This window comes from Centropristis striata, chromosome 23, assembly GCF_030273125.1.
Source record: "Centropristis striata isolate RG_2023a ecotype Rhode Island chromosome 23, C.striata_1.0, whole genome shotgun sequence".
Classification (NCBI taxonomy): Eukaryota; Metazoa; Chordata; class Actinopteri; order Perciformes; family Serranidae; genus Centropristis; species Centropristis striata.
In genome coordinates this window covers 4,978,239-5,001,672 of record NC_081539.1, presented here as the reverse complement: position 1 = coordinate 5,001,672, position 23,434 = coordinate 4,978,239, and the positions used below count along the sequence as shown (strand labels likewise).

The following is a 23,434-nucleotide window of genomic DNA, read 5'->3' as shown; positions in this document are numbered from 1 at the left end:
CTGTTACCTTCACCTCCCCCGGCAGCCTCGTCGGCAGCCTCACACATCCACACGTGTGCACACACTTAATTACACACACACAATCTTGTCACAACACTGATAGCTAAATTACCTGCTTAGGTTGGTCTGTGCTGCCTCTGCAGACTGTTCTCGTGTGCGTGTGTGTGTGTGTGTGTGACCATATAGGACCTTGGTGCAGGGTAAACATCAAGGCCACCAGGATCGTCACTTTGTTGACGGATAATTGTCAAGCAGACATCACATCAGCCACAGCTGGTGCCTCACACACACACACACACACACACACACACACACACACACACACACACACACACACACACACACAAACATATATACAGTGGTGGAGGAAGAATTCAGATCCTTTACTTTACATTACATTACATTACATGTCATTTAGCAGACGCTTTTGTCCAAAGCGACTTACAATAAGTGCTAACTTTAATAACTTTACTTCAATAAAAATTGATTGAAAATGAGACATTTTATACCATTTATATATCTACATATATATATATATATATATACATACACACACACACATACACACATACATACATACATAAATACTTATATTTTCACTTATGTGTGTTACTGTATGTATATATATATATATATATATATATATACACACACATACACACTTACATACATAAATACTTATATTTTCATTTATGTGTGTGTATTTGTGTATACACATAGAGAACACACACACACACACACACATCTGTCTGCCTGTCTGTCTGTCTGTCTGTCTGTCTATCTATCTATCTATCTATCTATCTATCTATCTATCTATCTATCTACTATCTATCTAGAAGTCGAATACTACTTAGTTTGTCCGAGTTGCGTTGCTGTAGATAGCGTTTTTGTGTGATGTAATCAGCAGCAGACCAAGGACCCCGAGCCGATCTGTTATCTACACCTGCAATTTACCCTAATTTGCATGTCATTTGCATATTAATTAGTGGGAGGAGCCGGGGCGTGGCTGGTGGCTCGTGCATGTGCGCTCAGTTCCAGCTGACTGGGATGAATCAAGGAAAGGTGCTGAACCTGGCGTAAGCACAGTTTGATACATGTGGAGGTGAGTTTGCGTACGTTCTTTTCTAGTTCTGGGAGTACTCCATCTCTCAGTATGAAAGCTACGCACCCTTTGATACATGAGGCCTCTGGACAATCAGCCGGTTTTATCTCTTCACGTGTTTGAACTCACCGACGATGGAGAGGATGACGACCACGAAGTCGAAGATGTTCCAGCCGACGGTGAAGAAGTAACAGCGCAGCCCCACGATCTTGGTGAGGCACTCGAAGGTGAAGACGATGATGAAGGCCAGGTTGACGTTGTTGAGGATGTGCTCCATCTGAGGCGACTGCTCGTCCGTCTCCACCATCATGGTGATCATGTTGAAGAGGATCAGCACCATGATGATGATGTCGAAGGCCTGTTTCCCCACCAGGTCGAAGAAGAAGCCCTGCACCGAGTTCTGCAGAGAACACACATTCATCTCACTTTACTTCATGCATCTTCTTCACTTTCCTCTTTGTTATCAAACTCTTTATATACTTTGTTTTGCAAAGTGCGAGACAGGATTTATTCCTAATTTTCCCTCCTTTGATGTTTATTTATTGTAAAAAAAAAAAAAGATAAGCTTTTCAGACCATAAGAGAACATTTTTAGCTTGAACTTCACTTTCTAAATATATCTGACCACATTTTATGAAGAGGTCTCCCTGTTTATTACTGTTGATGCTTTTTTAAAAATTAGATCAAAATAAATAAGATTAATAATGTTACTGAACAACCTACTGAAAACTACTAATAACATAATAATATTCAGTATATAAAAATAATAAATAAAGTTAAATTGGGCTAAATAGACTAAAATAAATTAGTTAAAATATAATTGAACTGAAAAAGAAAACAAATTAGATAAATAAATATATTTAATAATAAATTACATATAAATACACTGTTAAATAAATAAATAAATAAATAAATAAGATAATTCAGTAAATTTTTACTCAGTATAAAAAGTTAAAAAATGAAAATAAATTGCACCAAAAATAAATTAGATAAATATAATTGCAGTGAAAAAAGGACACAAATTAGATAAAAAAATATTATATAATAAATTATATACAAATATACATTAAAAAATATAACACATTCATTCTATTCGTTTATAAAGATAATAAATAAATACATTGGACTAAAATAAATTAGATAAAATAGAATTAAAAAGAAAAAGAAAACTAATTAGATAAATTAATATATTATATAAACCTAAATATATATAAATATACATTTAAATAATTATAATAATAACAGATATTCAATTTTTAAAGATAATAGATAAAAATAATTTGGACCATAATAAATTAGCTAAAATATGATTGAACTGAAAAATAAAACAGGATAGAAATATGGCTATGAAATAAAACCTGAAATTAATAAATTTGCATATTTGCAATTTTGCAATAAATATATATAGACTTATTGATTTATGTCTATTTATATGATATGATATGATATAGATTTGACTTGACAGATATAGTAATATAAGTTTATTTTGTTTCCGTCTGGTTGGACTAAAACAGAATAAATAGAATTATTTCAGTCCATGATTGTGTGTGTGTGTGTGTGTGTGTGTGTGTGTACCAGAGGTCTGGGGATTGGTTTCTGGGGTTTCTTGGAGCCCAGCTTCTTCATGGCGTTGTAGTATTTCTTCTGCTCCTCCGTCATGAAGATGTCCTGCCCTCCTAAGTAAACAAACAAACAAACAACAACTCTGTTATTTTCACGGCAACATGTTGCCTCAGAACACTAAAACATTTCACACGATGAAAACAAGACGGTTCTTCTTTTCTCAGTTAATCTATAAATAAATAAATAATAAACAAACAATGAGAAACTGAATCACTCTAAGTAAATATAATTACGTATATATATACATATAATTAATTATTATATGACTTATCTTTCTCTTCTGCTGGTTGAAGTTGTCGATGATGACGCCGATGAAGAGGTTGAGGGTGAAGAAGGAGCCGAAGATGATGAAGATGACGAAGTAGAGGTACATGTAGAGGTTGATCTCCTTGATGGGCTGCTCCTCCACCTGACACACACACACACACACACACACACACGTCTCCGTTAGTTATTTCAGCCTCTTTTAACCCTTTGATGCACAACATGGGTCTAAAGTGACCCCATATGTATGAGTTTTTATATTCTATATATGCAATAAATTATTTTCATCATTCAGTATTCTAGGTTTTCCTCAATAACTTCGTTATTCATCATCATACATCCTACTTTTATGTTTTCCTTGATTCATTTTTTTAATAAAATCCCTTATTGTGTCACTACTCTTCTAATGCACAACATGGGTGGAAAATTACCCATATCCATTTTTTTAGCTAAGTAGCTTGCTAAGCTAACTACTTAGCTAACTTCTTGGCTAAGTATTTAGCTAAGTAGCTTGCTAAGCTAACTACTTAGCTAGCTTCTTGGCTAAGTAGTTAGCTTAGCAAGCTACTTAACCAAGTAGTTAGCTATGTAATAATACAAAAACTTTTTATCTTCATAAAGTATGAGAGGCAAAATGGAAATAATGATCTGTTGTTATAAAACACAAGATATTTAAATAATACTTGGAATATTCAATCATAAAATAAGTTGATATGAAAAGATAGAGCACAGAAACACACAGCAGCATTAAATAACATGGGGAATGAATGCGGGTCATTTTTGACCCATGTTGTGCATTAAAGGGTTAAACTATTTCTTCCTCCAACACCATCTTTTATCTCCATTGACTTCAGGTCAAAATGAACCTTTTCTCTCCTTGTTTCTATGTGATTAGAACTTTTCTCTGTAACTTACGGCTCGTGAATCCACCGCTGCGTACATGATGTCCATCCAGCCTTTGAAAGTCGCCTTGGACACAAACAAACAATCAAACAAACTATTAATAAGTGAGCACAAAATGATGATAATTATCTGGAACTGTGAAAATAATAACAAGACATTTAAGGACATTTTATAGGCGACAACTAATCGATTAATAGGGAAAATAAGATTCCAATTACTTATAATTAAAGATAAATAAGATAAGTAAATCAAATCTTAAAATCTTAACATAAAGAACTTATAACATATATATTTATAAGTGAATTAATGTAATGTAAAAAAATATATATAAAAGTCATATATATATCTATTAATTATAACTATTAATTAGTGAGCACATTATGATGATTATTACCTGGATCTGTAAAATAATAATATTTTTCAAAGTGAATAAATACAATGTAAATAATTACATAACTATATTGTATATAAATGAAAAATGTAATAAATCTGAAGTAATACAATTCAACTGAAAAAAGGAATAAATAAAACAACTAATACATTATAGAATAAATTATATATACATTTAATATTATTATTAATATAATAATAATAATAATAATAATAATAATAATAATAATAATAATAATTATGATTATTATTATTATTATTATTATTATTATTATTATTATTATTATCTGGATCTGTAAAATAATAATATTTTTCAAAATCCATAGACAAAAGGACACTTGAGGGGAACTATCTTTGTCCGTTTATAGACAACAACTAATAGATTTATAGGGAAAATAACAAAGCAATTCATATACAATGAAATGTGAGTGTTCTGTGGCCTTCAGGAACAGTTTTCAGCCTGATGCTCTCATGAAATATTCTTTCTGCAGCAGAAACTTGGAGCTCTTGTTTTTCTGTGTGTGTGTGTGTGTGTGTGTGTGTGTGTGTGTGTGTGTGCGTGTGTGTGTCTGCACATTTCCTGCACTTGAGTGAAAACCTGAACAAAAAGGATCTCAGAGCAACATTCCCCTTTTAGCAGAAAATTAGTAGAAAAACAGAGAGAGAGAGAGAAAGAGAGAGGTAGAGGGTCAGAGCGCCATGGAAACACCACCGCCGTGTGGTTTTCTCAATGAAAGATCAACAAGTCCTTATATGGACTTCCTTCCTCAGCAGGGCAGGTGGAGTGGGAGGAGGGGGAGGAGGGGGGGGGGGGGGGGGGGATGCAGATGTGAAGGAACAGAGTACTTTGGTGTGAGTGGGCGACATCACCACCTTTCATTATTATTATTATTACGGTCTGGTGATTATTATGTGAGCGAGCCGGAGACTTTTACTCAAATATTGCACTTAAGAACAATTTTCCAGCTTTAACTCGAGTATTTTACATTACTTTGTACCTTTAATATCATCATATATTTTTATAATCTGCAGATTCAGATTAATAACACGAAATATCATCAATAAATAAATATTTTATCTGAGGTAAAGATGTTTATCCCTGCAGGAAAATTCACAAGCTACCCAGCAGTATTTATAATATAATATGAATGAGAATGATATTTTAGATATATCATATAATAAAGGCTGGAAACTTGACTATACTTTGATATGTACAATATGTGGAGAAAAGTGGTCATTTTTGGTCATTTTTTCTGAATATTTGGGGATTTATGTTTTTTTAAATACACATTTGATGTCTTTTTTGTAATTTTGTCAATTTTGTCATAACTTTTTTGTTAATTTTGTGTGTTTTTTTTTTTTTAATTTTGAGGGTTTTTTTGGTAATTTTTTCTCAACTTTTGGGTAATATTGTCATTTTTGGTAATTTTGTATCTTTTTTGTAATTTTGTGTATTTTTCTTTTAATTTTGTGATTTTTTTCATAACACACAAAGTACATTTGTTATGATGACAGTTATTCTAAGCTATTATTATAATAATAACGTGGATTTTATTTAGGGTAATATTTTAGTTATTTGTTTGTTTTTAATTTATTGAACATTAAGCCTTGTATGTGTAGCATTTTATTCTTTTATTCAAATGATTTTGAGACATATACGGTATGAAATGTGATAAAAAATGTTGTGTCCTATTTGGTTATTTTGTTTCTTTTTCTCTGCATTTTTGGTAAAAAAAAATTTGTGGTAATTTTGTATCTTTTTTCCCCCAAATGTTTGATAATTTTATATCTTTTTTGGTAATTTTGTGTCTTTTTTTTCAGTATTTTTTGGAAATTTTGTGTCTTTTTTCATTGTTTTTTGCTTATTTTGTTTCTTTTTCTCTGCATTTTTGGTAATTTTATATATTTTTTGGTAAATTTGTGTCTTTTTTAACCAAATTTTGGGTATTTTTGTATCTTTTTTGATAATTCTGTGTCTTTTTTGGTAGTTTTGTGTCTTTTTGTCCTCCAATTATTTTGTGTCTTTTTTCATAAATTTTGGTAATTTTGTGTCTTTTTTCATTATTTTTTGGTAATTATGTGTCTTTTTGTTCTTTCTGATTATTTAATGTTTTTTTTTTCATAATTTTTAGTAATTTAGTTTTTTTCTCTGCATTTTTGGTGATTTTGTGACTTTTTTAAAAATTAAGTTTTGGTTATTTTGTGTCTTTTTGTCCTTTCTGATTATTTTGTGTCTTCTTTTATAATTTTTGGGTTATATTGTATATTTTTTTGGTAATTTTATGCCTTTTTTCCCCGCCAACATTCGTGACACTTGTGGACACTTGAAAAAGTATTTAAATATAAATTCTATTTTATTCAAATTTTTTAAGTAGATTTTTTTTTATTTTTTCCTGATTGCTGTCATTCTAAATGTGTTATTCTGCACAAAAATTGTTTCTGATTGTGCTGATTCCACAGAGCTGCAGGACTTATAGATTTATAGAGATTATATATGTTACGTGTTGATGTGTTTGTATGTTGACGTGCTTTATAATATTCTATAATATTCTATAATATTCTTCATGTTCTGTATGTCGTACAACACATTTTGTCTTTATTTTAAACTCCAGTGAGAACGGATCCTTCAGCTGTGAGTCTCCAGCGCCGAAGCTATTTCCAGATGCTAATGGAAGGGGTTGCCCCCGCCAACCGTTGCCAGGCGACCAGCCAAACACACAGAGATGTGCCGAGCGACTCGTTGCCACGGCGACCGCGGGTGGACGGAGCAGCGACTTCTGCAGCTCGTTTTCTGTTTCTCATCTTTATCTCCTTTAATTTATTTGTTTCTTTCTCTTCGTTATCTGTCATCTGTTGCATCTCACACACATTGTGAAATAGATATTATATTTAATAATAAAAATACATATCTGTATTTAAAAATATATCTCTAGAATAATTTATATTGTTTTTTAACACTTTGATATGATTTTAAGTGTTTAACTGCCAGAACTTTTACATTTTTTGTATAATTTTTAAGTAAAGAAGAGATGTTTTTTGTTGTTTTATTCACACTAAATTTAAGTTTTTAATTATTATTATTTTTAATTATTATTAAGTTTCCTTAATTTTACATTCAGCAATATTGTGTGTATTTTTTGTTGTTGTATTTTTATTTTTATTTTTTTACATATATTTCACTGTAATTTAACATTTAACACCATAAGGCAGAAAAAATACACTACATTTGTAATAAAAATAATTTACTTTTTTTTATGGCAATTGTACGTAATGTAGGAAAACCCTGTTAAATAATACAGTTCATTTTTGAAAAATGTATATATTATAAAAAAAATTATACATTTTTTTTATTTTTTGTTACATAATATTCACTGTAATTTAACATATATAACCCCATGAATCAATTGAATTAGACTAATAATACTGTAAAAACATCTATAATGTCCCATTAAATTAATATACAGATTTAAACTTTTATTTTAAGGTTAATAATTGTAATAAAAGCGATTTACTTTTTTTAATAGCTTTTGCACTTAATGTAGAAAAAACAAGAAAAACCTGTAAAATAATCCAGTTTTCCCTAAAAATGCCAAAAAAAGAATAAATATGTAAAAACAATAATAACATAAATGTGAAAATGTAAAGAGAAATAAATCCAATATTAAACAAGTAAATACTTAAAAAAAAACATACATAAAATGAAATAAATAATAACAAGGAATGAAAATAATGATAGATAGAGGTTTAAATATAATAAATTAAATATAATAAATAAAACAAATATTTTTACTATGTAAAAAATATTTTTACATAATACAAATAATTTCGTTTTATGTTTTTATTAAATATTAATATCCTCCCTGTTGCTTATGATCCATAAACTAAAAGTTTAAAAGTAATTGAGTCTTTTTATGATATTAATGTAAAATCATACAGGACGTTTCTGTTAAATAACTCTAAAGTCTAACTTTCCCTCCCTCCTCATCCCCTCCTCCGTCTCTCCGTTCTTTCTTTCTTTCCATTTGCTTGTTTGAACCTTAATTTTCTTACTCCACTCTACTTTTTCTTCCTCCATCTCTCCGTTTCCTCCCACTTGGCTGCAGTCGCTCTAAAAATAAAAACCTCTCAGCCGCTGATTGATTGGAGGCTCTCAGGACTCCCGGGGTGGGCGAGCGACGGAGAGAGGGAAAAGAAAATAGAGAGAGAGAGAGAGAGAGAGAGAGAGAGAGAGAGAGAGAAGACAGAAACTAGAGAAAGGAGGGAAATGAAGAAACGTATGGAAAGGAGGCAGCGTGATGGAGAGATGGAAAGAGGAGGAGGCGGAGGTATAATTGGCTTTGTTCATGTTGTGTTTAATAACAGATGATGGAGAGACGAGGAGGGAAGGAGGGAGGGAAGGAGGGAGGGAAGGAGGGAGGGAGAGAGAGAGAGAGGGGAAGAGATGAAGTGATTCAGCAGCAGGGAGGGAAGGATGGATTAAAGGAAGAAAACTTCATTAAAGCAAAAGAAAAACTGAAGGAAAAGTTTCAGACTTTATTTTAAAATGTATAACCATTTTATTAACTATTACTATTTGCTCAATAACACACAATAAACTATACATATATATATATATATATATATATATATATATATATATATATATAATTTTTAAATATTTATTTAGAAGTATTTATTACTTTATTTGTTTCTAAATGTATTTATTTATTTAATATTTATTTAGAAGTATTTATTAATGTATTTACTTATATTTTATTATTTAGTTATTTATTTACATTTTTTTTAGAAGTATGTAATTATTTATTTATTTATATTTTAATATTTATTCAGAAGTATTTATTAATACATTTATTTATACATTTATTTATTTATTTATGTAATATTTATTTAGGAGTATTTATTAATACATTTATTAATATATTTATTTTTTAGTTATTATTCTATTTTTATTAAGAAGTATTCATTAATACATTTATTTATACATTCATTTATTTATTTGATATTTATTTAGGAGTATTTATTAATGGCTTTATTTATATTTTATTATTTAGTTATTATTCTATTTTTATTTAGAAGTATTTATATTATTAGTATTTATATATTTATTTTGAAGTATTTATTAATGTATTTATTTATAAATGTATTCATTATTTAATATTTATTTAGGAGTATCTATTAGTGTATTTGTTCATTTTTTATTAATTAGCAATTAATTTATGATTTAATATTTATCCAGGTGTATATATTAATGTATTTATTTATATATTTATTTATTATTCAATAATTATTTAGTAGTATTTATTAATGTATTTACTTATATTTTATTCTTTAGTTATTATTCTATATTTATTTAGAAGTATTTATTTACAAATGTATTTATTTCTTTAATATTTATATAGAAGTATTTATTAATAATTACTAATTTATTAGTAATTCTTATTTTATGATTTTATTAATGTAACTTATCCTCCTGTGGACCATGAGTTTACTAGTAAAATAAAAAAACAGCTGCTACAATGCAAAAATGTCTTTATGAGCGAGAGAGAGAGAGAGAGAGAGAGAGAGAGAGAGAGAGAGAGAGAGAGAGAGAGAGAGAGAGAGAGAGAGAGAGAGGGTGAGGTGTGAGAGGTGAACCGAAGAAGAAGAAGTGAAGAGAAAGAATAAGCAGAAGATGAAGAAGAGAAAGAAGAAGAAGGAGAAGAAGTGAAGACAAAGAAGAAGAAGTGAAGACAAAGAAGAAGAAGTGAAGACAAAGAAGAAGAAGAAGAAGTGAAGACAAAGAAGAAGAAGAAGTGAAGACAAAGAAGAAGAAGAAGAAGAGAAAGAAGAAGAAGAAGAAGAAGAAGAAGCGAAAGAAGAAGAAGAAGAAGAAGAGAAAGAAGAAGAAGAAGAAGAAGAAGAAGAGAAAGAAGAAGAAGAAGAAGAAGAAGAAGAGAAAGAAGAAGAAGAAGAAGAAGAAGAAGAAGAAGAGAACGAAGAAGAAGAAGAAGAAGAAGAGACAGAAGAAGAAGAAGAAGAAGAAGAAGAAGAAGAGAACGAAGAAGAAGAAGAAGAAGAGACAGAAGAAGAAGAAGAGAAAGAAGAAGAGAAAGAAGAAGAAGAAGAAGAAGAAGAGAAAGAAGAAGAAGAAGAAGAAGAAGAGAAAGAAGAAGAAGAAGAAGAAGAAGAAGAAGAAGAAGAAGAAGAAGAAGAAGAAGAAGAGAAAGAAGAAGAAAAATAATAATAATAATAATAAGAAGAAGAAGAAGAAGAAGAAGAAGTGAAGAGAAAGAAGAAGAAGAAGAGGAGGAGGAGGAGGTGTGGGAGGTAAATGGAGCTGAGACAGTGAATGCGTGCAGCAGACAGTGAACCTCCCACAGGTTGCTGGAGGAGACTCTCGGGTTTAATTTGTTTCTGACTTCTTTCTCTTCTTCACTTAAAAAAAAAAAATCTAATACTTCACTTAAAGCTCTTTGTTTCCTCAGAGTCTTTTTACAGACGCTGCAGCCACAACGACTCAGACATGTTACAGTCGTTCTCTCTGGATCTATGCAGCAGATTAGACATTCTGTTCATTTTATATATTATGTTCTGTATATAAATCTATTTATTGTTGTATTTCTATTTTTATTTCTATTTGTCTGTGCAGTTTCAGTTTGCTGTGAAAAAAGTCTGGCCAAAAGGAAATTAAAATGTTTTAATGTTGGTGTTTTATAATGTTCTGATGTTTATTCTTAAAATATATATAATGCAAAAACATCTTATTTTATTTAATTATACAGACTTTTATTGATTGATTTTTTAGATATTTTTTTTTAATCATTTTTGGTAATTTTGTATCTTTTTGTTTTTTGTTGTTTGTGGTTACTTTGTGTAAATTCTGATGATTTTGTATCTTTTTTCATAATGTTTTAGTTACTTTGTGTCTTTTTTCATTATATTTGATTATTTTGTGTCTATTTTCATAATTATTTTGTTAATTTTTGTCTTTTTTTCTATCATTTTGGTTATTTTGTGTCTTTTTTCCATCATTTTTGGTAATTTTGTGTCTTTTTTCATCATCTTGGTTATTTTGTGGCTTTTTTCATAATTTTTGGTTATTTTATATCTTTTTTTTTCAATTCTGATTATTTTGTGTCTTTTTTTCATAATTTTTTGGTTATTGTGTGTCTTTTCTGTCATGTTTGATTATTTTGTATCTTTTATTCATAATTTTTTTTATTATTTTGTGTCTTTTTTCATCACTTTGGTTATTAATTTATTTTAAATCTTTTACATTTTATTTTATTGAGTGTGCTTCTAAAAGCTCACTAACAGTTATTCACCGGATTTATAGATTTATAGAGATTTAATATGTTGCAGTGAAACACAAGCACACAACAACATAAAAAAGCCCTGAAACAGCTCGTTGGGGTTCATAAATACAATCTGCACACAAACTAAAGTTATTAAAGAAGAGTTGTGCAGTAAGAAGTATAATATTAGCTTCCAACATGTAGTGGAATATAAATGTAACGCTACATAATAAAACACGTCTGTTTAATTGAGAAAGACTGAGAGCTGAATGAAGGAGGTGTGTTCAGGAGCGCAGGAGAACAGAGTGTTCAGCTGTGTGTTTCTGCCCACGCTGTAATGAAGCGCTGCAGGTGTTAGAAAGCCTCTAAAAGCAACTTAAAAGGCAGAATGAATCACGAAGCACTCTGCAGCTCAATCAGAGTCAGAGTCAGAGTCAGAGTCAGAGTCACAATCAGAGTCAGAGTCAGAGTCAGAGTCAGAGTCACAATCAGAGTCAGAGTCAGAGTCAGAGTCAGAGTCACAATCAGAGTCAGAGTCAGAGTCAGAGTCACAATCAGAGTCAGAATCAGAGTCAGAGTCAGAGTCACAGTCAGAGTCAGAGTCAGAGTCACAATCAGAGTCAGAGTCAGAGTCAGAGTCACAATCAGAGTCAGAGTCAGAGTCAGAGTCACAATCAGAGTCAGAGTCAGAGTCAGAGTCACAATCAGAGTCAGAGTCAGAGTCACAATCAGAGCCAGAGTCACAATCAGAGTCAGAGTCAGAGTCAGAGTCAGAGTCAGAGTCACAATCAGAGCCAGAGTCACAATCAGAGTCAGAGTCAGAGTCAGAGTCAGAGTCAGAGTCAGTCGACTGGCTGACAGGCAGAAACACGTCTGACAGTGTTTTCATGCTAAACCACTCCACAACCTCTTCTTCTGTTATATTGGGTTAATTTGTGTCTTTTTTTTGTTGCATAAATTTGTATCTTTTGGGTACTTTTGTATCTTTTTTTCATCATTTTTGGTTATTTTGTGTCTTTTTGTCATTTCTGATTATTCTGTGTCCTTTTTCATACTTTTTGGGTTAATTTGTGTCTTTTCAAAATAATTTTTGGGTTATTTTGTGTCTTTTTTCCATAATTTTTTTGTATTTTGTGTCTTTTGTATTTTGTGTCTTTTTTCACATTTTTTTTTATTATTTTGTGTCTTTTTTCCATAATCTTTGGCTATTTTGTGGCTTTTTTTCATCATATTTGATTATTTTATTCATAATTTCTCATTATTTTGCGTCTTTTTCCCCAAAAATGTTGGTTAATTGGTGTCTTTTTGTCATTTCTGATTATTTTGTGTCCTTTTTCATACTTTTTGGGTTAATTTGTGTCTTTTCAAAATAATTTTTGGGTTATTTTGTGTCTTTTTGTCATTTCTGATTATTTTGTGTCTTTTTGTCATTTCTGATTACTCTGTGTCCTTTTTCATACTTTTTGGGTTAATTTATGTCTTTTCAAAAATAATTTTTTGATTATTTTGTGTCTTTTATTCATAATTTTTTTTATGATTTTGTGTCTGTTTTTTCATCATTTTGATTGTTTTGTGTCTTTTCTGTCATATTTGATCATTCTGTATCTTTTATTCATAATTGTTTATGATTTTGTGTCTCTTTTCATAATTTTTGGTAATTTCGTGTCTTTTTTTCATCATTTTGGGTAATTTTGTGTCTTTTTTTCATCATTTTGATTATTTTGTATCTTTTATTCATACTTTTTAAAAATGATTTTGTGTCTTTTTTCCAATAATTTTGGTTAATTTGTTTCTTTTTTTCATCATTTCGATTATTGCGTGTCTTTTCTGTCTTATTTGATTATTCTGTATCTTTTATTCATAATTTTTTATGATTTTGTGTATTTTTTTCATACATTTTGGGTAATTTTGTGTCTTTTTTTCATCATTTTGGGTAATTTTGTGTCTTTTTTTCATCATTTTGATTATTCTGTATCTTTTATTCATAATTTTTATTATTTTGTGTATTTTTTTCATAATTTGGGGTAATTTTGTGTCTTTTTTCATCATTTTGATTATTCTGTATCTTTTATTCATAAATTTTTTATGATTTTGTGTATTTTTTTCATAATTTTGGGTAATTTTGTGTCTTTTTTTCATCATTTTGGGTAATTTTGTGTCTTTTTTTCCATCATTTTGATTATTTTGTGTCTTCATTTGGTCTTTTTTTGTGTGTTAAATAGCCAGAATAAACATCAGGTCCTACAGGTGACAGAAATGACCCCAACATGTTTTCAGTGGTATAGATATGGTATAAATAAGGTGTATATATATATATATATATACATATATTTATGGAGTGGGGATGAAGAGGACTCTCTCACCACTTGCAGCAGGGCGAGGTATCCGGCGCCCACGTTGTCGAAGTTGACCTTGACTTTGGTCCAGTAGTAGAGCGACGTGTCGTTGACGGTGTTGAAGGCGTCGCACTGGGACTTGTTGTTGACGAAGGACGACTCGACGATGTGACCCGTTCGGTTCACGCAGCGGCCGAACTTCCCGGCGAACAAGTTGACGCCCATGATGCTGAAGATGAGCCAGAAGATGAGACACACGAGCAGAACGTTCATGATGGACGGGATCGCCCCGATCAGAGCGTTCACCACCACCTGGACACACACACACACACACACACACACACACACACAGGTAACACACACACACACACACACACACACACACACACACACACACAGGTAACACACACACACACACACACACACACACACACACACACACACAGGTAACACACACACACACACACACACACACACACACACACACACACACAGGTAACACACACACACACACACACACACACACACACACACACAGGTAACACACACACACACACACACACACACACACACACACACACACACACAGGCACACACACACACACACACACACACACACACAGGCACACACACACACACACACACACACACACACACACACACACACAGGCACACACACACACACACAGGTAACACACACACACACACACACACACACACACATTCATATATTAGTTTGTTTTCAGAAATGTACTGTATTATTTTACAGGGTTTTTCAACGTTAAGTGCAAATGCCATATAAAAATCAATTATTTTTATAGATAGATATACTTTATTTATCCCAAGCTGGGAAATTACAGTGTAGCAGCAGCATTACACACATAGACAATGACAATTAAATAAAAAAGAACAATCTAGGCATACTTCAAGCAATAAAATATAAAAATACAATAAAAATACAATAAAATATAAAGTGTCTAAAGAAGGAGTATGTATTTAGGAGTAGAATTCCAGTGCAGAATAAATATGAATATACAGTATAAAAAATGTTGGTGCTATGAAACAAATAAGGTGCAAAGAAACAAATAAGGTGCAAGACGTGTATTTTTTATCACAAATATTAACCATAAAATGGACGTTAAAATCTAAAAATGTATATAATGTGACATTATACATTTTTTACAGTATTATTTAATTTCTTAATGGTCTTAAATGTTAAATTAAAGTGAATTCCATGTAAAAATACAAAAAATACACATCATATTGCTTAATGTAAAATTAAGGAAACTTTCTGTTTTCTTCAGCCCTGGCAGAAAATATTCTCTTGTTGAAAATAAAGGCAGTAACGGGAATACTTTGATCAGTTAGTGTGTGATGGCGTCAGTAATACTGATGGACAGAGAGTTTAAATACTGATACTGTCACACAACAGAGACACGAGTTTGTCTTCTGCAAAAAGAAACTCTCTGAGGAGGAAAGAAAGAAAGAGAAAACACTGAACAGCAGCAGATGTTGGAGGAGGAAACACCTTAAACACACCTGGGCACCACGAATGATTTATCACCTTTACATCATGTGACTTTAACATTTATATACTTTTAATACTTTAACCCTCTGAGCCTCACCAGGAAAAGTATGTCTACTTTAAATAATCACTGATCACGACTATTTATACCATTTCACTTCTCGTTTTGGTCATTTTGTGTCTTTTATTGGTAATTTAACATATTTTTACGTCTTTCTTTTGGTAAATTGGGGAAATGTTGTGTCTTTTTTGTAAATTTACGTCTTTTTTTTGGTAATTTACGTCTTTTTGGGTAATTTTACATATCTTTTTTGGTAATTTCTAGAAATGTCTTTTTGGTAATTTGGTGTTTCTTTTGGTAATTTTATGTGTGTTTTTGTAATTTTATGTCTTTTTTTGGTCATTTTGTGTCTTTTTTGTTCATTTTGTGTCATTTTTCTGAAATTTTGTCAGTCACGTGACAAATATTCACTGAAAATCTGTTTACACAGAGCAGAGAGGAGAGGACAGGAGAGGCTGGAAACATGACAATGCTGAGAATATGTAGGATATGTGGGGAAATCCCTGTGTCTTTTTTGGTCTTTTTGTGTCTTTGCATATTTTTGAGGTATTTTGTCTTTTGTGTAATTTCTTTGTAATTTTATGTCTTTTTTTGGTAATTTGTGACACTTATGGGCACAACTACAATTTCCTGATTCTACTTTTCCTGAAGTTGTTTTCTTGTAATAGAGTATTTCTATCAGGATCTGAAAACCTCCTCCGTCGTTGCTGCCCAGGTGTGTTGGTGTGTCTAATACTGACTCTTACCCTCATGCCTTCAAATCTGGAGAGGGCTCTGAGGGGCCGCAGGGCCCGCAGCGTCCGCAGGGATTTAATGGCTGCAAAGTCTGAATAACCCAACGTGTTGGCCACCAAACTGACCAACGAGACCTGGAGGAGAGAGAGAGAGAGAGAGAGAGAGAGAGGGAAAGAGAGAGCGAGAGCGAGAGCAAAAACGGGAGAGCGAGAGAGTGGGAGAGTGACAGAAGGAAAAAGAGAGCAAGAGAGACAGCGAGGGAGAGAGCGAGAGAGAGAAAGAGAGAACAAGAGAGAGCGAGAGAGCGAAAACGAGAGAGCGGGAGAGAGAGACAGTGAGAGAGAGAGAGAGAGAGAGAGAGAGAGAGAGACAGAGAGAGAGAGAGAGAGCGAGAGAGAGACAAAAAGAGAGAGAGAGCGAGAGAGCGAAAAGGAGAGAGCGAGAGAGCGAAAACGAGAGAGCGAGAGAGCGGGATAGAGTGAGAGAGACAAAAAGAGAGAGTGAGAGAAAAAGAGAGGGTGAGAGAGAGAGAGAGAGAGAGAGAGAGAGAGAGCACAAACGGGAGAGCGAGAGAGTGGGAGAGTGACAGAGGGAAAAAGAGAGCAAGAGAGAGACAGCAAGGGAGAGAGCGAGAGAGAGAAAGAGAGAACAAGAGAGAGCGAGAGAGCGAAAACGAGAGAGAGGGAGAGAGTGAGAGAGGGAAAAAGAGAGAGGGAGAGAGAGACAGTGAAAGAGAGCAAGTGAGAGAGAGAGAGAGGGAGAGAGAGAGGGAGAGAGAGCGAGAGAGAGACAAAAAGAGAGAGTGAGAGAAAAAGAGAGAGAGCGAGAGAGCGAAAACGAGAGAGTGAAAACGAGAGAGCGAAAACGAGAGAGCGAAAACGAGAGAGCGAGAGAGCGGGATAGAGAGAGAGAGGGAAAAAGAGAGAGTGAGAGAGAGAGAGGGAGAGAGCGACAGAGCGAAAACGAGAGAGCGAGAGAGTGGGAGAGTGAGAGAGGGAAAAAGAGAGAGCGAGAGAGAGACAACAAGAGAGCGGGAGAGAGAAAAAGAGAGAGAGGGGGAGAAAGAGAGAACAAGAGAGAGCGAGAGCAGAAGAGAGAGAGAGAGAAAAAGAGAGCGAGAGACAGTGAGAAAGAGAGAGAGAGAGAGAGAGAGAAGGAGGAGAAACAGAAGACAGAAACAGGACAGTTAACTTCTATTCTAGTGAGACGAAGACAGAGAGGAGATCCTCGATGAAACCGTCCAATCAGAACTGTGGAAACGAGGAGAGATCAGAGTTACAGCAGCTGCCTGGCGCCTCCTGCAGGAGAGGAGGAGGAGGTCGTTCATTAGCAGGTCGGCTGGCTGGTTTCTGAGGAGCGCCGGGTGAGTTCAGCCGTTCTTACCCTGATACCAGCGAAGCGGGACGCGGCCCGGAGCGGACGCAGAGCCCTGAACGTCCTCAGCACCCGCATGGTGGAGATCTGGTCCACAGAGATGAAGTGAGCCAGCTGACCCAACACTGAGATCTACAGGGTCACACACCAGACATCCAACCAGTCTGACTACACATAATACACTTCACAGTCTCAGATCACAGCCGCACACGCCAAAATACAGTTTCTGTGTGCCAATGAAACACCGATCCTTCCCCGTGTCTCTGTTTGGAGTACTACTACTACTACTAATAGTAGTAGTAGTAATTGGGAATGATGCTGAGGCTTTCACCCAGGAGACATAAAAAAAAACTGTAAAATTACCAAAAAAACGACCACAAACAGTCATAAAAGATCAACAAAATACACTGAATGACAAAAAAGACAATAAATTACAAAAAAGCATGTAAAATTACCAAAACAAAGTCATAAAAGCACTTTGAGTTGCATTTATATGTATGAAAAGCGCTATATAAATAAAGTTTGATTGATTGATTGATAAAAGACCAACAAAAGATATAGAATGCCAGAAAAAAAGACACAGTTACCATAAAATTACACAAAAAGAAACAAAATTAAAGAAAAGACAAAATTGCCAAGAAACATGTAAAATTACCAAGAGACACAAAATTACATAAAAGACACAAAACGACAAAAAACACAAGTACAATTACCAAAAAAAGCCCATGTGAAAATACAATTTTTTTTTTTTAAACCAAAAAACATGTAAAATTACCAAAAAAGACACAAAATTATTTCAAACAAAATCATAAAAGACCAACAAAAGATATAGAATGCCTGAAAAAAGACACAAAATTACGCAAAAAGACACAAACTTAAAGAAAAGACAAAATGACCAAAAAAAACATTTAAAATGACCAAAAAAGACACAAAATTACATAAAAGACACAAAACGACAAAAAAAGAAGTAAAATGACCAAAAAACACAAAATTACAAAAAAAGAGAATAAATTATCAAAACAGTTGTAAATAAACAACAACAAAAGACATGGAATGACCGAAAAAAGACACAAAATTACCCAAAAAAAGCCCATGTGAAATTACCAAAAAAGACAAAAAAATTACCAAAAAACATGTAAAATTACCAAAAAATTACCAAAAAAACATGTAAAATTACCAAAAAAAGACACAAAATTACCAAATAAACATTTAAAATCACCAAAAAAAACCTTACGTTTTCCTTTTGTGAAAACCAAAGGGCAGCATCTGACTCAAACATCTCTTCCTGCATCACTTTTTTACTGAACTATGTCACTTCCAGTAGTAATTTATACATCAAATGACACAAAGTACAAAACTGGACTTGGCGAATGCATTGCACATCATTTTAAGTGTAAGTAAATTTGATATATTTGATATATTGCAGTGAAATACAAAGCCACAGTAAGTATATAAATAAAAACAGACCAATACAGCTTTAAATAAATGAGTCTTTCTGTCTCTGTTAATAACACTCTGCTGTGTGATTCATTTTGCTGTGATTTAATTGCAATAAATAAAATCAAAAGTATCCAGAAATAACTGCAACGTGATGCAGATTAAAAAGTAAAATCTTATATTCTGTCAGGTCTGTCTGCAAAATAACAGGCAAACAACTGTTAAAATGTTTGTTTTTTCTGAATGGAGTTCAGGATGATCAGTGCATGGATGACTGCTGCTGCTACTGCAGTATGTATCAATTTTTTGCCGTGATTTAATATAAAAAAAACAAATAAAAAGTATGCAGAAATAACTGCAACATGATGCAGATACTTAAAAAGTCTGAAATTATATTTTGTCAAGTCTGTTTGCAAAATTACAAGCAAACAACTGTTAAAATGATTGTTTTCTGAATGGAGTTTGGTTGGCAGTGGGTTTGTATTTGTGTTTTTCTGCCCCCTAGTGGCTAAAATAAGCCGAGAGCAGCTTTAAATAAATGATTTGAGTCTCTCTGTCTCTATTAATAAAACTGCTGTGTTAATAATTTTGCTGTGATTTAATTGCAATAAATTAAGTCAAAAGTATGCAGAAATAACAAGAAAACAACTTTTAAAATGTTTGTTTTCTGAATGGAGTTCAGGAGGATCAGTGCATGGATGACTGCTGCTGCTGCTACTGCAGTTTGTATCCAAAATTATCTATTTTTTTCTGTGATTTAATATAAAAAACATATTAAAAGTATGCAGAAATAACTGCAACATGATGCAGAGTCTTAAAAAGTGCAAAATTACAAGCAAACAACTGTTAAAATGTTTGTTTTCTGAATGGAGTTTGGTTGGCAGTGGGTTTGTATTTGTGTTTTTCTGCCCCCTGGTGGCTAAAATAAGACGAGAGCAGCTTTAAATAAATTATTTGAGTCTCTCTGTCCCTGTTAGTAACACTCTGCTGTGTTTCCTGTTTCAGATCTGCACAGTTAGACTCTGTGACTCAACACATCTCTTGTTTTCTCTCTCTCTTCGGGCCGCTGCAGTCAAATAAAAACGTCACAACACGCAGCGTCATCTATGAAGACGGCGAGGCGGAAAACACCCAGAAACCCAGAGAGAGACTCAATGCATGCAGCTGTACATGCATCTAAACTCTGCACTGTAACAAACTGCTGTGGATTTACAACAGCATCCTACTGTATGTTGTAATAATTGTAAAATACTGTTAAATATTCATCCCTCACATGTAAATTAACAGTTAAACCGGTCAATTAACAATAAGTAACTGTAATTTATCAGCATTAAATGCTATTATACTGTTTGATAAATTACAATAAATGCCCTGTAAAATAACCACAACACCAATCATTACCCTACTGTCATATACTGTAATCCAAAATATGATAATATACTGTTTACTGTTATTTTACAGTGAAATTCATTACAGTGTGTGTGTCACTCTACCTCGACATAATCCTGAGTGTCCAAATATACACAGCTTTGTACTGCCTGTGTGTGTGTGTGTGTGTGTGTGTGTGTGTTCTTGTACTTCCTACATAGTTAGGACTGGAACACATTTTTTAACCAACAGAGTGAGGACATTTTTGCAAAGTGAGGACATTTCAGCCGGTCCTCACTTTTTTTTTTTTTTTTTTGAGATTTCACACTTTATTTTATGGTTAAAGTTCTAATTAGGTTTATGTTAGGTTAAGGGTTAACTTAAGGGGCTAGGGAACAAGGTTATTATAGTTAACGAAAATGAAACAAAACAACAAAAAACTAAAACTAACTAAAATTATAGTGAAAATGTCCTTCATTTTCATCTTTGTCAACTTTTGTCATACATAATGAAGATGGATCAGACAAAGGAAATAAAGGCAAAATTAACTGTGACCTCTTTTAATCTCCCACCCAACAAGTACCCCATTACAAAAAACTACAACTAGTAAAAACTAATAAAAACTAAACTAAAACTAGCTAACTCACTCTAAAAACTAATTAAAACGAACTGAATTTGAAAACAAAAATTCTAAATTAAAACTGATGAAAAATTCACTATTCCAATGAGGGCCCTCACAAAGATAGAAGTACAAGAATGTGTGTGTGTGTGTGTGTGTGTGTGTGTGTGTTCTTGTACTTCCTACATAGTGAGGACCGGAACACGTTTTTAACCAACAGAGTGAGGACATTTTTGCAAAGTGAGGACATTTCAGCCGGTCCTCACTTTTTTTTTTTTTTTTGAGATTTCACACTTTATTTTAGGGTTAAGGTTATAATTAGGTTTATGTTAGGGATAGGGTTAACTTAAGGGGCTAGGGAAGAAGGTTATAAACGAAAATGAAACGAAATAACGAAAACTGGAATTGAAAAAACATTTTCGTTAACTGAAATAAAAATAAAAATGAGTTTTCAAAAAACCCATAACTAACTGAAACTGTATTTTGTGGTTACAAAACAAACTAAAATTATAGTTAAAATGTCTTTAGTTTTCATCTTTGTCAACTGTTTTCATACATAATGAAGATGGATAAGACAGAGGAAATAAAGGCAAAATTAACTGGGACCTATTTTATTCTCCCACCCAACAAATACCCCATTACAAAAACTAAAGCTAATAAAAACTAAAGTAAAACTAGCTAACTCACTCTAAAAACTCATTAAAACGAACTGAATTTGACAACAAAAATTCACAACCCAATTAAAACTGATGAAAAATTCACTATTCCAATGTTCCAATGAGGGCCCTCACAAAGATAGAAGTACAAGAATGTGTGTGTGTGTGTGTGTGTGTGTGCTGATGATCGTTTGGCCTGAAGCTGTTTGGACTTTCTCTCTCTGCTCTTTGTCTCTTTTTGTTTCGCGCTGCTTTTTATTTATTGAGTTGCATTATTGCAGCGAAGCGAGACTGTAACACACACACACACACACACACACACACACACACACAAACACACACACACACGCAACCTGGGAGTGAACCTATGTCTCTCTTTAATAACTGTAAATATGTGGCAGTGTTGGATAAATAAACATAAAAAAACATTGAAAAGTTCAGAATTTGCTGTTATAACAACGTTTTTCAACAATGTAATAATGTCAACTTTAACACAGATAAAAGCAGCATAATACAGACACCAAATGTATAATTAACATTTGAAATGAGTCATTATGTCCATGTTTATATGTTAATAACATTTTAATTTTTGGGAGAAACTGAAAAAAGTGTCCTATCAATTACGTGTTACGCGTTATTTTTTGTCATGGATCTACAAGAATAAACTTTATGAGATAATTTAATGTTTAAATTCATGTCAGTGAAGCCGAATGGATTTGAGAATCTAATTTGATGTTTCTCTTCTCTTAAAATAAAAGGATTGTGATTGAAAGGGATTAAAAAAAAGAAATAAAGAAAACAAAAGTAGGAGAAATTCAGAAGAGAAATCGTAACAAATACTAGATAAATTATAAATTAATCATAGTCAAAACATTACAAATATATTCTGTGTGAGCAGAAAGAGGAAGGAATAACAATAGATACATTTATACTATTATAAATTAATAGTAAAAAATAAGATTTAAGTCAAAATACATATATTCAATAATGTAAATAACTTCTGCATCTGAATGTCTGCTGTTACAACAGCGGCATGATTCTAAAAGAAAACAGGTTTTTACTGTAATTCAATTGCAATAAACTAATAAAAAATATGTAGAAATAACTACAACATGATGCAGATGTGTAAAAAAAGTCAGAACTCTTGTTTTGTCAGGTGTGTCTGCAAAATTACAAGAAAACTACTTAAAAAACGCTTGTTTTCTGAATAGAGCTCTGACTACTGCAGCATGCATCCAAAATAATCAGATTTTTAATACGATTTTGTGTCAAAAAACATATAAAAAGTTTGCAGAAATAACTACAATGTGATGCAGGTTCTTAAAAAGTCTGAACTGATATTTTTTCAGGTCTTTGTGTAAAATTAAAAGAAAACAACTTTTAAAATGCTTGTTTTCTGAATGGAGTTCAGGACAACTGCAGTATATATCCAAAATAATCAGATTTTTAATGTGATTTAGTGTAAAAAAACATATAAAAAGTATGCAGAAATAACTAGAATGTGATGCTGATGAAAAGACTGAACTCATGTTTTGTCAGGTCTGTCTGCAAAATTACAAGAAAAATCCTGTTAAAACGCTTGTTTTCTGAATGGAGTTCAGAACAATGCGGAAGGTGCTGACTGCTGCAGTATGTATCCAAAATAATATTATTTTTAATGTAATTTAGTGTCAAAAACACATAAAAAGTTTGCAGAAATAACTCGGATTTGATGCAGATTCTTAAAAAGTCTGAACTGATATTATTTCAGGTCTTCGTATAAAATGAA

General features: G+C 32.5%; 1 protein-coding gene across 1 annotated transcript in view; it reads right to left on the bottom strand.

The window, feature by feature from the left end:
* The window catches only part of LOC131962372 (sodium channel protein type 4 subunit alpha-like), a 245,957-nt gene that overhangs the window by 7,324 nt on the left and 215,199 nt on the right, over positions 1–23,434 (bottom strand). The window contains exons 26-31 of the mRNA XM_059327367.1: positions 16,224–16,346; positions 13,919–14,203; positions 3,904–3,957; positions 2,992–3,133; positions 2,677–2,777; positions 1,232–1,502 (exon numbers count right to left, since the gene is read on the bottom strand). Coding sequence (XP_059183350.1) covers positions 1,232–1,502; positions 2,677–2,777; positions 2,992–3,133; positions 3,904–3,957; positions 13,919–14,203; positions 16,224–16,346 — 976 coding nt within the window. The remainder of the gene's footprint in view (positions 1–1,231; positions 1,503–2,676; positions 2,778–2,991; positions 3,134–3,903; positions 3,958–13,918; positions 14,204–16,223; positions 16,347–23,434) is intronic.